The sequence below is a fragment of the Diadema setosum genome, chromosome 2, assembly GCF_964275005.1.
Source record: "Diadema setosum chromosome 2, eeDiaSeto1, whole genome shotgun sequence".
Lineage (NCBI taxonomy): Eukaryota > Metazoa > Echinodermata > Echinoidea > Diadematoida > Diadematidae > Diadema > Diadema setosum.
The window spans coordinates 31,892,821-31,911,699 of NC_092686.1; the positions used below are offsets into that span (position 1 = coordinate 31,892,821).

Below are 18,879 nucleotides of genomic sequence, written 5' to 3' on the forward strand. Positions count from 1 at the left end.
ATGCAATACAATGCATCAGCCACATAAAGAAGCTTTGCCTTTTACAGGCTGCTAAAAATGTCCAATTCTTCATCCACCTTTATAATTTTTTAAAAAAAAAAGAAAAAAAAAATAAACTGGCCTGCAAAAAATAAGTTTGTACAGACAAGCTTACACCATAAAAAAAAAAGAAACAGATTTTTACGGACAAGAATACCGCATTGCATGATGGGAATCTACGAAACACCAATACAATTATCTATAGACATCATGCGAGACTTCGCCACCAATGCTGAACAAATACACTGCATTTTAGCAATGACCTAAATGTGGTATGTATACACTAAATATCAGGCAACATCCCCCATCCCACCCCCCCCCCCCCCTCACCCACATATCACACTGATAATGAACTATAGAAATGGACCAAATGCAGAACACAGCAATGAACGAATTCACTTGGGTTCAATTTCTTTTCCCTATACAATTATTTTCTTGCACACTTCAAACAATAGGATGCTGTTGATTTACTTTATGAGACTTATAACTGGATGCCCACTGGAACAAGAGCACTACTGTAATTTACTTTTTTTTTTCCCTCAGGGGTTGCATGTTACAGTTGAATGCACAAAGTGTAAATATTGTCCCAGGGGTTCCTTCTCTCCCCCCGTTCTTCTCTCGGAGTCCAACTGACGGTGCTTTCTAGTAATCTTTACTACATGACTAATAGCACTGCCCTCTCAGAAGAACTAGAGGTTCACATTAATAACAAATGCTTGTTCAAAAACTAAATAAATAAATAAATAAATAACACTTATTTTCCTACATATCTTGTGAAGACAAATATCTCGTCTCACTGGCTGAATTTCAAAATTTAGAAATCAGTTTGTTTTTTTTTCCAACTGAACCAAGTGTGACCTGTTCAACTTCGATGGCAAAATTAGATCTTGAATTACAATAGAGGAGGTGATTCACCCCCTCTGGGTGCATAATGTCCACAATGCATAAACAGTCCATGGATAAAGTGCTCTGCAAGGCACACAACTAACATTCTCGTGCTTGCAATGTACCCACTACAAATTTGTCAAGACAGACTCCCTAGTTGGCAAACTCAGAAAAAAAAAGTGTTCTTACTAGTACATATCAAAATGCCTGACAAATTACACAGCCAGAACGTAACATACCACTATTGTTAAATATAAAGTTTTTTGTACTCTTGAAGCTATCAAAAGTGTGTAAACTACTACAGTACCCCACCCAATCCACTTAAAAAAAAAAATATATGATCCTAACATTTGCCACAAATCAGGCAATTTTAGTCTTGATAGTGCAGACTACTTTCTCACTTCTCTGGTGAATAACAATGCAAAATGATTGCTTATTTGCAAACACTTCATGGGTGTCACTTTTTACAGGAAATCATTAACAAAAAAAAAATGATCAAAATCACAACTCTCTACACAAAACTGTAGCACACAAATTCACTTTGAAACTACTTTTGACTTATGTTTCACGAGAACTTGCGAATTGAACAGATTTAAAATTGGTGCCGATCCCACGGTGTCCATAAAGGAAAGGCTAATACACCAAACTCCACTCCACTACATACTCCTACAGCGTCAACCAGCATCAAAATCAGTTGACCAGACCAGGCCCTACACAGGATTGCCTCAAACTTGGCATTTTTTTTTTTCCTTTTCACCCTCCCCCTGCTTGCTCATCCTGTCCACACAGAGCAGACCATGCCGAGAGCCCCGCGCTGGTCTGCCATAATCTACCTGCGCAAATCTTGGCCGCAGACACAGCGGCGCACGGCACCTACAAACGTACCACCTGACTGCCATCGTTTCATCGGCACCAGGGTTGATTTGCCTTTTTTTCTTTCTTTCTTTGAATGATTCTTGGTTGGTTCTTGCTTGTGGTGTCAAAATCTCCTGCCAAACTTTTTTCGACGACACCCACAGTAATAATTCGGCACTGATGTTGGCCGCAGCTGAATTACCTCAGTTGATTAGTGTTTTTTTCATGGCGGTCTCTTTGTTTTTCAGGGTAAATCCATATTTTGGTTTTCTCAAATAATGGTTTCTTTGTCTCTCCCTTCCCCCATCAACTGACTGGAAACCAGAATCTTAGTGGAGATAGCCGGAGTGGGGTTTGATGGTTCACGCCGAGACACTGCAGTGCTTGGCCATGTGGCCCATTTCACCACAGCTGTAGCACTTGGTGTCGGCCATGCCACCTCCGCGGCGACGGCTGTAGTCCTGCTGGGGGCAGTCTCGGGCCATGTGACCTTTCTCCTCACAGCTACAGAATTGAGCACAAAGAAGGAGAAGATATTTACACATTACCTCAGATCACCAACACAGGTGTAATTCAAATTTAGCGCACACATCCATTTCCATGGACCTGATCTAAATGGTAAAATGACCACAAGGGGATTCAAAGCATTAAATTGAGTTCATGCACCCTATCTGAAAGTACTATCATTAATAGTTATCATTGCCTTTTTCTCACCAAAACTATCAAATCATCACGATCATCATTACCATAATTTTTATCATTTCAATCATCATTATCATTATCACCTTTATCACCATACTGAAAACCAGAAACATTGGCAGCATGAAACTTTGGCTGATTGCAGCCAGCGGCCTTGTTCGCAACATGAGACATCTGTGAACTGACTGTGGCATTCAATGCACAGTGTAGACAAAACCCTTCGCATGCATTCTGACTTTCGCAAATCTTGGCTCCTCGCAAACATTCACCAAAGTTTCATGCATGTACAAGTTTCTGGTTTTACAGTACAGTAGACTCCCATTATAACAAAGTCCTCAGGACCATTAGTTTTCTTTTGTTATATCGAAATTTCGTTATAACCGAACAAATAAACAATAAAATTACACAGAGTGGATAATGTTGTGGCCTGAATTTTTACTTCGTTGTAACCAGAATTTTGTTATAACCGTGTTGGTTATAACGGGAGAGCACTGTTAATCATCGGCTTACTTGTAGCAGGTGGTGTTGGGGCACTTGTGAGCCTGGTGGCCCTCCTCCTGACAGCTGTAACACACTCCTCCCCTGCTGCCACCTCGTTCCCCGCTGCGGTCCGGGATGCTCCCGTTGGGGCACTCGGCCGAGATGTGCCCAACCTTGTGGCAGGTGTAGCAGCTCTTGCCCTCAGGGCAGTCGCGACGCATGTGCCCCTGCTTGGAGCAGTTGTAACACTTCACTGAATCATTTGGGAAGGGGGGAGGGAGAGGCGGGGTGAGACAGATAGAGATGAGTATACATCAACAAGTAAACCCATGAATTTGTGTGCCATTGAAAATGAATGACTGTGCAGTTCCATGAGCTTCATACATGCATACCTGATCATGATCTTACCATTAAAAGTCATATTAGTCTGGCAACTCTACTCTGACATCAATAAGTTCTTCAATATTGTTTTAAAAAGAGAGTGAACATCACAATGCTGGCTATCTTTACAAGCAATGTTTACTTCTCTATGCAATGATAATTTCATCAAAGTACGAAAGATGAAGAAAACAAAAACAAAAACCTCATCTGATTGTCCTTGGCAACGCAATATCAATTAAAATTCACTTTGTTACCGAACATCAGAGGAAATTCTTTTGCTGACAAATTGAAATGTAAAATTTGCTGATAATTTAGAATTAAAAGAAAAAAATACTGTAAATGCGGAAATTTTTGTGGTGTTGAAAATTTTGCGCATTTCGTGCGACCAGGAAATAGCATGAAAATAAAAGCATGTGCATATTTTTGCGTGTTATATGTACCACTGTGTTACGTCTTGTCTTGATTCCTTGAAAGTAAAAACATGCAAAATTCATCTTATGCCGCCAAGCGTGAAAAATTACTCTCATGAAGACATCCACTTTTTACAATACTAGTATCACAGCTGATTTAATCAACTTTCATCTTTAAGAGTAGAAAGAGCATCTTAAATTTCAAATGTAACTGTGTAGATATCCAGGGTTCGAAATTGGCGATGGTCCGCTGGCCATTGGTCACCCGAAATCATGTCGGACTAGCTAAATATCGTAAAATTCTGAAGTTACTAGTCCGTCTGGCTAGCCAAAATATTGCTTCAGTGTCAAAATTGATTCTAAGTAGTCCGCTTGGCTAGTTAAAAAAAAAAAGTTAAGTGCGACCCCTGGATATCTCCACAAGTCTATCACATCCAATGTCTGAATTCCTCTCACATAGTCCACAATGTTCGTTTTGTGTGTTTGTTTTTTTGCTGAACTTCAAGTTTATATAAACCAATAAGCAAAGTATCAAATTACAGACAAACACTTACATCGTGCACACTACCATAGATTAAAGGGCCCAGCTCATCTTTAAACATAATTGAGATTATAAAGACAAAAAAAAAAATGTCTGACAGGCAGTGGTGACAGATATGATGAAAAGATGACAGAAGACAAGCCAAGACAAGCTGAGAGAAGACAAGACAAAACATGGCAAAACAAGGACAAAAATGGCTAATCAGAAAAAAAGGCTAAATCACAAACATACCCTGTCCTGGGTCCTGGTTCGGGCAAGTGTTTGAGATGTGCCCAGATTCCCCGCAGCGGTAGCACAGATCTAGACAGAAGATATCAAGAACAATATTTTCTATAACTGACAGGGATTTTACAGGGGAACCTTGCTCTACCAAGAACCTACAAACCATGACAATTACCTTGTTATTGTATCAGCTTTCTCACTATACCAGAGTACAAAAACAATGTCAAGAGTCGGGACCTACAAAATCACCTTGTTATAAGAGGGCTTACCGTTTTTTGCTACATACGACCTCTCTATAACAAGTTTCCACTGTACTTCACATAAGGTACAAGGTGCTTAAACACCCATGTGCCTACCCGTACTTGCCTTTTTATTATGTATGGGCACTTGCTTCTAAGAATATATCATTTATGGGTTCCAGGTCTCAGCAAGGAGATATGTACTTATCAGTTGTCTTCCCCCCCCCCCCCCTTTGTACAGATGTAATTGCAAGATCACAATTTGCTGATCTTTATTTTGAATAAACAAACAAAACAAAAATTCTTAAATAATCTCTTGCTTTAATTCACAGAGCTAGGTCTTCTGCAATGCCTCACGAGGTAAAAATGAAATGGCCTTTCGTTACCACCTGCAAGGCTTCTAGGATATAATTCTTATCAACCATTTACTCTGTCAGAAGAATGCCAAACATGCTGCTTCCCAATAATTCGTCATTGTAATGTTTTGTTATCAAACTGAAGTCCAAGCCAAAACACAATGAGTTATACAACATGTGTTGGGCTCTTCATTCTAATTTTTTTTTTTTTTTTTTTTTAGGGCGTATAGCATACATTTGTATCCTAGTGTAAATGCTCTGGAGACAAAACAAACATGACAATGTTTTGGCTAACCATTCAGTTTTTGGAGAGAAAATAGGCAAATGAAACTGAAAACATCCACAATACAAGTTCTACTTACAACTGGATTATGAAATCATGATGTCCTTGGGATATGCAATACAGACACTCAAGAACAAGGATATTATCTAACACTCGACACCCCCTATTCTGATTAGCAAGGCATTTACTCACTTTCGTTTCCAGCTGCCTGGCAATCCTTGGCGAAGTGTCCATACTTGTTGCATCTGTAGCAGCGGACTAGAAAACAAAGAAAATACACGGGGTGGTACACAATTAAAGATTCATCTCCATCAAATATACTAGTTGAAAGTGCTACAGCATTACAAGATACAACACATAACTTGTCAAATCTTACACATTACCATGATGCTGATAAAGCTGAAATGGTATTACACTCTGACTTGATAGTCATAGAGCTGCTTTTCAGCGTGAGGAAGGTGACCACAGATTTGAAAAGTTAAAGACAAACCTGATCCTAAAGTTTATGATGGCACACCACACAAACACAAAGAAACACATTTCCAGTCTAACATGGGACAGAGAGTTGTGACACTAAACTCTCAGAGGTGTCCTGAAAAATGTACTCCAAACTATATCACTAGTACAGTACATTGTATCTTGTGACATATACATGTATTTCAATGTTACAAGGTTGATTCACATACATGTGTCTATCAAGTTCTACCCCAAACCAAATCCACAGACCTGTTATGGCCTTTCCTTAAGTACAAAACACAAGTACCTTGTGAATCATAGATATGAGATACAGCATGAACAGAGAAATTTACCAAATCACACATAAGGGTACCACGGTTTGCATCTGTAACTCTGTTTCATTACATTTTGTAACTTATTTCTTGAATCAGATCATTGAGTGCTAACTTTAGAAGCAGACCTTACCCTTTCCATGTCTTGAAAAAAAAAAAATGCAATGATGGAGAGTGTTCAAGTGCTTTGTCACATCTGATCCTTCCACACAGCCCGTGTGTAAGAGAGTTATTATTCATCACAAGTTTTGACTTGTATCATTTATTCAAGATATATACAAACATTGTCCCAAACTTTGGTCATGTGATCTCTGAAAATGGTCAGATCAGTGAACTGCAAATAGTCATGTGTTCACATGAAAAGGTCTCGTCTGATCTTGGTATGATGCCTCATGCCACTCCCAAGATATCACGGCAAGGAGAGACAAATGCGCTTTGAACAGATGGATGGATGCTAAGAAAACATAGGCTGCTGGCATTAATGCACAGCAGGGACACACAAATGCCATCCCCGTAGTAATATGATATACGACCTGACCTCCAAAAATTCCTCGCTCTGAGGACAATGTAGTATTTGCAATTGACACACTGCCTTATCACAATGTTCAAAGATTGTAGAAGGGCTGGCGAAATTTCTACTCAAGCTAGTGGGTATATCATGGGCGTGAACGTCAACACTCTACTGTAAAAAAGGGCGAGCACTTTTTTAAGCACTTTTCCAAAGTTGACAGGAACCTCTCACTGTACAGACACACTTGAAATTTGGACCTACACTGATGTGGAAAGCAAACTGTAAAGGTCATGCTTATATGTACTAATACATCCCTTTTCATTTTTTTTTTTTTTTTTGGGGGGGGGGGGACAGAGGAAAGGGTGGGGTGGGTATAAAAGGGAAGGAGTGGGAGAATTATTGTGATGAGAATGGTTACAAGACCAACCTGGTCCTTACAAAGGAGCTCAAAGTGAATGGCAAATTACATATCTACATAGATGTGTTGACTGAATAAGTACTTATACTTTGATCTACAAATGCACACGTCCACTGGGCATCACGGCACAGCAGATTGCCACTGGAATTATCACACACACTTGTACTACTCAAGACGGAGCATGCAAATACAGAAATCTAACTAGGACAACACATTCAGCTACAAGTCAGCTTTTACTTTAATTGTTCCCACAGATATTGCAAAGCCCCCGATCAATAAGGTGCGTCTATTTTGCTGGACTACTATATACGCCATATACAGTTAGCAAGTCTAATATATTTGCAAATCAGGACTTCCCAACATATTTTGCAAGTGGTTAAATTTTCAATTGTGAAGTACAGTCCTGAATAGGGAAACGTACACTGTATGCGTGCACGTCACATTTTTGTCAAGATCAGAGTTAATATTTCTGTGTGTTTTTGAATTCAGGAATAGCCCTCTACTCGCCAAAAAAAAAAAAAAAAAAAAAAAAAAATGAAAACCTCGCAAAATATTCAGCATGTACAGTAAATCAACAGCACGGAAAATAACATATCCTCTGCCCTTCGCACAGAAAGAGAGCAGTGTAATACTGATAGTGATATCACATATGGACTTGACTAATGTTGATTTGAATTTGCATATTAGCCTTGACAACTGGTTATATGTGTATTCAAACTAACAATTTGGTGTATTTTACAGTCACTACACTGTACACAAATTTTAAATTTTATCTGCATTCTTTCCAATACAAGTTTTTGCTGTTTTTGCTTCAATCTCCATTTTTAATACATCTGGTTAACAGCGCATTTACAGAGTCTGGAGTCCCAAGTCCCTGTTTTGAGGCAACATAAACAATTACAGAACAATGTTGAATCCACCTGCAGCAATTGAGCATCCATCAAACTACTTGCACTTTATGCTACTTCCACTGTACCTTGAATTCTGTCTCCTACAGTCTAGTTTTCTGTGTGAGTAGATGATAATTTGGGGGCCTAATGTTAACTTTGTTATAACAAGAATTTCAGTTATCGAGAATTCATTTTAACTGTGTTCATTAAAACAGGAAAGCACTGTATGTGCTCTTTGTAAACCATAAAAAAAAACCCCTAACAACAACATCGCATCGATATGAGACTGACTTGTTAATTTGGAAGTACGGTAGTTGCTGAGTTCAGGCATTCCAGTATTAACCTTAACAGCAAAACTACGTGGGTAAACCAGAAAAGCAGTCAATATAGGCACAATTTTCACCAATACACACTGCAAACTGTGCTTGGAGTGTGCAGGCATCCAGGGGGGCCAGGCAACCAATCATGGACTACCACAGTAAGACAGTGCAACTTTCACACACTGACATAAACTGGTCTGCAAAAGCCTACCTTTGTTGGTCGAGGAGCGACCTGCAAGTGGAGTTCGGTAACAGAGCCGGATAGAAAAGCATCAGTTTCAGAGGCCTGAGCCTACGGGTATCAATTATCATCAATGCAATGCCTTGCCCAGCTAGTCAAGTGGGGGAAAAGATGTTCGGGGAAGAAAAATCCCAAAACAATGACAAAAATAAATACCCACCCACAAGACTGTTTAAACAGCATAGGGGAAAAAAATCAACAATAGCAACCTCCTCATAAGAGATTTTGATCTCATGATTAGGAAAAAAATATTTTAAAAAATCCTTCTGAGAGAATTCTCTTCATTCTTGGCCATGCAAATGTGCAGCTATTGTTATACTAATTGGAACAAGTACCGATAGTGCTCTCTAGAACGGTTTTGCGAGACAGCTGCCCAGTGCTATGGTAGCTTTCAGTATCACTGTTTGCTCATCCAGAAGCATTTCTCATGAAAAGATTTTCTGGAGGTGAATAGCAATATCATTACATGTTGTTTTGATTTATTGACAAAGGGGGTTTTGTCACGTCATCATTGCACCTTCAAAAAGCAGCACATTTATTTCTTGACTATATATTCATTACAGATGGCACAAATTCAGTATTCAGAAGGTCCCATTCACTCAGACCTGATAACATGAACAAGCTATAAGCTACCACACACCCTAACCCCCCCCCCCCCCCCCCACCAGAAAAGAAGTATAAGATAAAAATCAAATATATTCCAAGGCTATACATGTACTTGCACAGAAAGATAGAAAGTGATACTTAGGTGCTAAAAATAGGTTAACTTACTTCCTCCAGCCGACTTGCGCCCACTGCCACGGTACTCATCCCGCCCACCACGATAGTCGTCGTTGCAGTTTTTGGCGATGTGCCCAGGCTTTCCGCAGTTGTAGCAGTTGTTCATCTTGGATTGTCTAGCCGGCTGACTTCAGTCTAGGGGAGAATTGAAATGCAGGATACAACCCGTTCTCAAGTGAACAGCAAATTTATGACGAATCAATCAATTGGATTTTTCAAGTGTAGAAATCACAGATTTTGAGGAGCTGGAGTCAAATGCAGTTAGATTCATAAAACAGAGTTGTCTCAGCAACAGAAAAAAGTACCATGTAGTTGCCAATAACAATACCCTCTTGTTCACTACTTCTTTGACAATATTTCTAAGTCAAACTGCTTAATGTAAACCAAGAAACACTCAAACCATCAGACTTTTTTTTTCAACGCACGGATGCACGCACGCACATTTGGCAAGTGGTGGGGATGGCACGCATCTGCACATAAGGTAACAAGGGCAGGGTAGCGTAGAATGGCATGGCAAAATCAGTAGGGGTACATAAAGAACTTATAGCTTATAGCTTGTTCATGTATAATGAGAAACAATTCAGAGTTATACAAAACAATATAATATGTAGGCAAATTTGGCCATAATTTGCGATTTGTTTACAGTTGTGGGATGTTAGATTTACACTATCCTGATGCGAAACCATCTTTGCCCTTAAATAAGTTCCAACCATGCTTGGGTTCCAGTCATTTTATACACTTGACAGGACCGGGACAGGGACATGATGATGAGGTTTGCAAATAGTAAATAAAGGAACATTTATTTACAGATGGAAATCATCTAGGATTATACAAACTTACTATTAGCATGGTCCCCCTCAATTTTATTTCATTCTCTTGTTTTTATTGTACACTTTTCTGAGTAGAATACCACCTCATTGGGTTTCTGTGTAAAGCATGCTATTTAGAAAATATCTCAAAAACAAAGATATTTGGAGTGTCTACTCATCCCCTTAAATCTACCAAGTTACACCTTCATGATACAGCTTTTTTTGAAATCAAGTGCTTAACATTACATTAATGTTATTCACTTAGAGACCATATCACATGCAAGAGACTAGCCCAACCAGAGACCAAGGACCCATTAGTCACACACTTTCATAGGAACACCCTTGGAAACAGTCGCAAAACATTTAAAAAATTCTACATTCAACCCCAAATTTTGAATTTTACTTACACAAACTTGATTGCTGGGAGTCCAAATGGAATGTAATACCAAATGTGGTATTACAATCCATATCCAGCCATCAAGAAACGTCCATGGGGCAAAAGCTGCGCTTCTGACTGCAAAACCTGTCCATCGCTGCACTAATTCAAAGCAATTCAAAGTGCTTCGTAGCGAGCGCAGCATGTGCGTTACCGTTGATCATCTGCTGCAGCAATCATTTCCATGTGCGCGCTGCTTGAGTGTACTGCCGCAAGGCCGCCACGACAGCATGACCTAATAAAGTGCAGCAAAGACCATCAGCGTAACTTCTGCCTTTACCGAGTGAATAATTGTCAGGAGAGAAGTACCGGTAATCTACAGTAAGCAGATGAAGCAATAAATCTTTTAGGTTGTAAATTGTGTTCAAGAACAAAATTAGAATGCCAAAATAAGGCAAAACTAATCAAGATTACATTTATATGTAGGTCCAAGTTACCAATTATATGTAAACTTTAGGCCATCCAGGGGCCTATGGGTCACACACGGTTTTGACCTCAATACGATTCTGATATTTTGGGTTACAGAATTATATTCTCACATTTTAGCTTCTTTAGGACATCATTACAATGCAAATTCAGCCATAAATAATGAAATTCTTGTGATAAACATTGCCAAGTGGATGTATCCAGCAATATCAAATACCACTTCGAGATTCACGTGCTACTCATTGCATGCATACGTATTATGTATACCTGGCAGAGCACATTCCGCTGAAATTAGCCAGCAAAATTATATAAGAATTGATAGGGTACATGCTGGCTTCTGCTATGCTTACAGAACCCTGTTGCTAGATTGCGACCAACCAGATGCCTTGCGCAGCTGTGCTGTGATAGGGCTTTGCATAGTTAACTGTTGCTAGAAATTTGATGCAACTTCCCATCAAATGCATGTATTGCCCCAAACTTTTATGTTGGATCAGAATCAAATGCAAAGTTGTGTTTTAGTGCATGTGTACAAAATCAAATGTCCTTTCAGCAACAGACTTGCACTCAAATCAAAGTTTCAAGTACAATTTAGCGGACATGGGTGTGATTTTTTTAAGTTTCTCGCAATTGGGCCCAGGAACGATAAATGCAAGCTTTCTTACAGAGCAGCTGGCTAACTTCAGCAGATGATGTGCGTATGCAAGGCTTATGCGCATTTTAAATACCGGGGAGTCGTGAGCCAGTACAGTATTACTAGCGAAGAGTTAACTAGCCCAGGCTATACAATTTCTGTAGGCATCCAGCAATAATTATGGCAGTGTTTAATTTCTTTATTTACAGCTGAATTGGTTTGCAATGATATCATTGAGAAGCTGAAACATGTCAGAATACAGTCCTGTAACTTAGAATATCGAAAAGTGGCACTGTGAGGCCACTGACAGTGTGTGGCCCCTAACCCCCCTGGATAGATCTGAATTTAAAATTTTTGCTTATTTAGACATCTACATAGGACTTGGGAGTAGGATCTAGACCTTCATCAGGTACATGCGTTCAACTAGGGCTCTTGTTTGCAGCACGCTTTTAGGTGCCTATTTGCTGCATACTGGCAGGGGCCATTTCATTCATTGATGAAAAGGCCCAATCAGGTGTCACTTCCCCTAACGCTTGGGAGTATAACTCCTGCTTGTGTTCCAAAGTGGGACTAGACTCTATCAAGGAGGTTCTAGAGAATGGAGTCACAACCGTCTTATTTCCTTTGCTAGATGTTCGAAGCCGCCGCTCAAAAATATTTGAAGCATGTGCAAAACAGGATCTGCCGCACAGATAGGAAGACAATTGACTCGTGTCTCATTGCATAATCACTAGCCACTTTCAAAGGAAGATATTTCTTTGTGATGGTAATTACTTTTCGCTATCCCTTCTTATAAAAGGTAGGTGGTACAGACATGAGGATGCGCGAAGAGAAATTGAGCAAAAAATGCTGAAATGAAGATGAAAATTACTCGACTGGGCATATGCGGGCACTAATCTGATATATCTATCAATAAAGAATTATACTTGAAGATTACTCCATACCAAGTTTCATTTGTGGAAACTAAGCGGAAAAGTGATAAAACCAGCTTTCCAGGATGGTAGTTTTAAACATTTTCACATGATACAGCTCAGATTGATTTACACTTTTGCGCAAATTTCTGGACGGAAATGTCTGTTTTACATGCTTTATCATTAATTGAAATTTCATTTTATTTAATAAATAGATAAGCAAAATATGGCCAAAACTATGATAACGTTCAAAATTAATCTTCAGAATGCTGAGCAAGAGGGCGGCAAGGAACATTGATCATCAAAGGCACACTCACCTGTGGAATTCCTTTGTACATCAATAGAAATCTGACAACTGTTTGAATAATCACAGCCAGTTGGAATTCCAATGTATAAAACCTACTCGACTCTATAAAGCACATGACAAACGAATGAAAGTGCCCCTGCCAGAAATTGGCCCCCTGCCACAAACTAGGTTACTCTAATTAAAATTTTGTATCTAAATTACATTTGTAACTTTAATTCAACTTTAATTAGCTTCACTCAGGCAGAATCAGGGATCAAAATTGAATACCGGGTAATATAGAGATACAAGAAGTAACGTAGTCGTTAAGCCAAGAAGCGAGCGCAGCAAGTGGGTTTTAGACTGTTCCAAAGTTTATAAACGAGAGCATCCAATTCTCACTGATCCACGAAATAGGCCTGTGCATCATTTGTGTTATAAAATGGGCCCGTAAATTCATAATATGCAACCATTTTCCCCATCCCGAGGCCAGTGCACCTACTATACACAGCGCCCTATACACTATATAAGACTTGAGCCATGCATTCGGATTTTACCGGACGCATGCATGGCTCAGTGACAGTGTGGATCAGTAAAAATCAATGCATGACAATTGACCAATCAGATTGCAGAGATTCTAAAACCCATTTTATAGTTAATATTAAATTTATTTGTTATCATTAGAGCCCACGACCGAGCAGTAAGATTGCAATTTGTGTATGCATAGAATCTAGACCACTTGAGTACTCGTTAGACTCAATAACCCTACGTCCCGCGCCGGGACGCTCCGATCCGTTATGCACAGACACAGTCGTGTCACAGAATATTAAACACGTCATAATAACGTTACAATGGGTCAATGTAAAATACAGTGTCCTACTTTGGTTGGCTATCAATCATTAATGTAACAAGTTATTATTTATATGTTTACTGTTACACACAGCCACATGTCATTACCATGAACAATGAAGGCTAACTATACACAGCCCTGTCGCTGTACACAAGTGAAGTGTAAGGCGACTTACACACTTGTGTAAAGCAACAGGGCTGTGTTACATGAAGGCACGATTACAGGCCTGGGACAATGGACACAGAAATCCAAATGAGTTGAACAGGTTAGTATGACTCGTAATGAATTATAGGATGCACATGCAATATCACAGTGAACAGTACAACTCTGGTATAGCGTCATAGCGACGTTTGTTGCAATTAGTGTAACTTCAGTTCCTGAGTGGGAATTTGTAGTGTCGTACACGGCTAACAAGCATTACAACGCCGTAAATCGTCCACGCTCGTGTAGACGTACATCGCCAGTCCCTGTTGCATTGTGTCGTCGTCAGTAACTGACGCCGCCAGTGCAGTGTGAGTGTTGCCTTCTACAAAACCAGTCTCTGACACGTGAACATGTGCACGTTGTTTTGTTTACATTCTCACGTCCAATGCGGAATGATATGGAATGGTTCTATGTACAAACACAGGTAGCTTACAATGGTCATAAACTCGAATTGAGATTCAGAAAAGTAACTTACCAAAATACTAAGCAAAATTTCGTTGCAGTTCCACGCTAAACTCGTTCGAGAAGGAAAAATAGCGTATAATTATTAAGCACGTGAGTTGCACACGACCCTTTCTCAGGTACGCTAGTCTCGCGCGGAAAATATTTTGGTGCCGGCTACAAAATATTAGCCAATCGCATCGTTCGAATCCCGTATTTACGTCATTATTCCCGTTTAGCGCCCCTCCACACGCTAATGAATATTCAATATGTGTTTATCAATGAATTCTTTGGTTTTTCATTGACTACAAGAAAGGAGCGTGACATCTGTTATGCTACACACACGCATGATATGTACACGTCAGACTACAATGTACTTTGTTTTGTTGTGTTCATGATACATTTACAAACAGCAACAGAACTCCACGCTGAGTGACGCGGGGCCAGTGACATGTCTGTTGGCTATCAATGAAATCAAGCATGATCTCGCTTTTCAAGTCAGAAAAATCGAACATTTCACACTTCCCCAGATTCGATTCGCCTTCATAATTACTTTACTTACTTACTTTCCGGAACGATGTCTGTCCAAACAGCAGGGAGGAGATAAAAACTTTCACTTGGAAGTCAACCCTGTTCAGTATCTAGCAGTCCATTCACATTCTCCGCTCATCGACTCTTAGTATTAATTTAGTCATTTTATCACATGACAAACTTCGAGACGATTCACATTATACAATGTGAACCAAATACGAGTAGGACAAAAATGTCAAGATGAAACATATAATTACGATCATAGTTCACCTTTCCAAAGAGAATTAAGATTACTTAATATGTTTCTGTTATGTACTTCTCAACTTTTTCAGCGAGGACTGCCAAATGAATGATCGAATGAATTGTGCTGAGGAACTCATCTAATATCGGTAGATTGAAAAAAAACAAACAACATTCACAAAAGCCAAAGTGATGCATAAGCCCCATTTTTTTTTTTTTTTTTAAGATAGCCTAACAAAACTCATTGTAGGCAGGGCCGGCGCACTGTTTTCAAAAGTGTGGGGGCCCACTTCCGGGTTTCATGAGCTAACAAGCAAAAAAAAAAAAAAAAAAAAAAAAAAAAAGGTCCTCAGCTCATCTCTCCCCGTCCACTTCCGGGTTTCTTCAGCTAAAAAAAAAAAAAAAAGGTCCTCAGGTCCTCAGCTCATTCTCTCCCTCCCATTGTAGTGCCTCTTACGTACTTCCGGGTTGAAAAAAAGTGTGGGGGCCCGAGCCCCCACGGCCCCCACGGCTGCGCCGCCCCTGGTAGGTACACTCTAAAAAAAAATCCGGGTCAGAACTGACCCGGAACCGGGTCCGTTGGTGTCACACCCCGTTCCGGGTAAAAACATGACTTGGAATTTGGTCATGAAGACCCGGAATGGGGTCACCCTGACCCACTTCATGACTCTAAGGGGTCATATCTGACCCCATTCCTTGTCATTTCTGACCCGGAACAGGGTGTGACCCCAACGAACCCTTTCCTGGTCAGTTCTGACCCGGATGTTTTAAGAGTGTACTTCCGGATAATTGTAGCAGAGTGCATTTCAGAGTTCAATGACACTGTGGAGGATTTGAAGTACATGCAGATTGACAAAATGTTCAGGAGATAAGGGTCAATGAACTTTGGAGTTCAATCATCGGATATGAAATCCAATAGGAAACATATTGTAATTATAGATATTTGTAATGAAACTGAGTTTCTATAGGGAATTGATTTACAACGATAACATAGCTAATTAGTTTGTTCACCATGAATTTACACCGAATGACATTAATATTTGTTCGACATTCACCACAGTAATATGGATATCTAAGAATCCAACACTGGAGGGGTGGAACTGAGGGATTAGGGGTGGCAATGCTATCCACTGAGCATGGGGAGGGTCCTTATGCATGAGGTGATGCACTTTTACGCGGCTTCTTTAGTTATTCCTCCACTCGCCCCTCCCATCCTCGCCACCAGCAGTGGCGGATCCGCCAGGGAGTGCACCGGGCACGTGTCCCCTCTTTATTTATTTTTTCTTTTTAACAAAAGTGTAACAAAGGAAATAAAAAGAAAAAAAAATGAAATGAAACTCGGAAGTAGCACCAGAAATATTTTTTTGCTACCCCTTTACGGAATTCCTGGATCCGCCCCTGACCTGGGCACCGTTTCATGAAAGTTGTCAGCCCTGACAAGTTGTCAATCTCTGCACAATCACCATAGCAACAGTCAGTGACCAGAGCTTCTCAGCCAATCAAAACCAAGGATTTTACTGAAAATGTCAGAGGCTGACAACTTGTCAGGGCTGGCAACTTTCATGAAACGGTGTCCAGGAATATGGATCGGGTTTGTCGTGTGGGGTCTCCCCTTATTTCTCGGGGGGGGGGGGGGGCAAATAGCTGTCACTCGGTCATGATAGCATTATACAAATACACATTTTCGTAATTTGTGCCTGAGCATCCGCAATGTATCAACTTGGAGAAGAAAGTACGAATTATTGTACTATAGTGTCGAAAAAGAAGTATTTGGAAAAGCAAGGCCACTGCAGACGACAGTTTCGATTATAATCGAATCATGGAAAGCGCTATCGCTAAATGAAGATTAATTGTATAAGTTGAATGCAGACAATTACCTGAGAAATAGTTCAGAGACTCGTGACTAAAACAGTCATGCTTTTGTGTATTTGAAAGATACGCAGATGGGTTAATTTAGTCTAAAGTGTGTAGTGCGAGGAAATAGAAAAGCTGATATATTTCATAGCTTTAAAAAAAAAAACCAACAAAATCAAGGTCCTCGTAAAATGTCACCCTCGTTTCTTACACCTCAGAAGCATTGATCTTCCTAACATGTGTAATGGACTGATGTGGGTGTGCGTATTTGTGTGTTTTAAACTCTTCTTCAAATTTATTTTTGATGTTGTTACAATGGATCCTATGGTTGTAGAATAATTTGTATGCATAAAATAGTTTCCAATTATCAAAGAGTGGGTATAGTTATCAATGAAACAACCAGGCAGCAACCAGTCATTAACTCTTTTAAATATTTATCCTAAACTGTTACATCAGTAACTGCATGTTAGTGCTATACTTCCAAACTTTAATCTATTCCAGACTTCTTTGTTTAAAAAGCCCCCGTGGAAGTAGGACCTAATGAATAAACCGTTTTATCTAGAAAAACGAAATGTTATTGCTTGAACATTAATTTTTGCAATGCCGTATTACCAGTATTTCAAATGGTGGAAGACCGTGGTGTGTACTGCCACATTACGAAATAGGCCTACGTTGTATGATCTATCATGATGATTTGTAATTTGTGCCTGGGCATCTGCAGTGTACCAACTTGGAAAAAACAGTACTAACGTCGAAAAACAAGCATTTGGAAAAACAAGGCCAATACACACGACAGTTTCGAAGGATACTGATCCTATAATCATAATAGAGCGATACACGTTATGTTATTCAGTATATCAATATCAATCACGTTTTATATATCAATTTATTCATTATATTCACATATAAATCCTGTTTTCTATGTTAACCTGCCTTATTGAATGTGGAAATGTAGACATTGGGTAAACTCACCTACATAATTGTATAGAATAATAGTTTTATGTACATGCATTGAAGATCGTCTAAAAAAAAATGTCTCTCAGCAAGTGCGAGTATAAGTACATGACCAACAGATGGCGCTCTCCAAGCCTGAGCTGTGGTGCGTTCCCATTCCACTCTCGGGCAAGTTCATGAATGGTGAAGTGAGGGAGGTGCGAGAGTACACGTATATCCCTTCCGTAGTACAATGTGTGTGTGTGGAGTGGGAAAACAATATCTTCCTTTATTTCGATCATAAGCTATCTTGATTTGAAAAAAAAATAGTATGATGATGTAATAAGCTGAAATTTCCATGGTCATCGAGTGATAACATTGATGAAGTAGGCCTACATTTTGTTCTAGGTCACTGTGAAGAGTTTGTTTGCAAAAACCGATAAGTCCATATTTGCAAAATGGAGATATTTGCGATTAAAGGTCAAGAAAAATAAAGAGAATAATAAGAGAAATTTTGCTTCTTTTGACCATAACTTCAAAAATGTGCCTTTAGATGTAGTGACCAATATATCATTTAAAAGGTATTATTTTGTACTTTGTGACAGGGACCTTATGGACTTATCGGTTTTTGCGAACAAACTCTTCTTATGATCATGATCATAGCCATATAAAAGTGCGCTGATCTTCAACTAAGAATAAGGATGTACTTCTGCAGCAGTAGAGTAGTAGTAGTAGTAGTAGTAGTAGTAGTAGTAGTAGTAGTAGTAGTAGTAGTAGTAGTAGTAGTAGTAGTAGTAGTACATAATAGTGGTTGAAGAAGAAGAAGAAGAAGAAGAAGAAGAAGAAGAAGAAGACTTACACTTAGTGGTGATGATGGTGACGATGATTTAAGACAGAAAAAGGAAGAAAAATAAGTTCATAGACGGATAGAAGAAACATTTCCTAAACTGATCACCGCTGCAGAACGTAATTGAAATGCCAGTCAGTTCTGC

At 39.5% G+C, this 18,879-nt stretch overlaps 1 protein-coding gene across 1 annotated transcript; it reads right to left on the reverse strand.

Moving 5' to 3' along the window:
* Positions 1 to 368: 368 nt before the first annotated feature.
* On the reverse strand, positions 369 to 14,465 carry LOC140246268 (uncharacterized). The gene is made up of 6 exons (XM_072325729.1): positions 14,364 to 14,465; positions 9,330 to 9,473; positions 5,583 to 5,648; positions 4,522 to 4,590; positions 2,989 to 3,211; positions 369 to 2,283 (listed from the first exon to the last, which is right to left on the reverse strand). Exons 2-6 carry the CDS (start codon positions 9,442 to 9,444, stop codon positions 2,142 to 2,144), a joined length of 615 nt encoding a protein of 204 aa, XP_072181830.1. The 5' UTR covers positions 9,445 to 9,473; positions 14,364 to 14,465; the 3' UTR covers positions 369 to 2,141.
* Between the last annotated feature and the right edge of the window lie 4,414 nt (positions 14,466 to 18,879).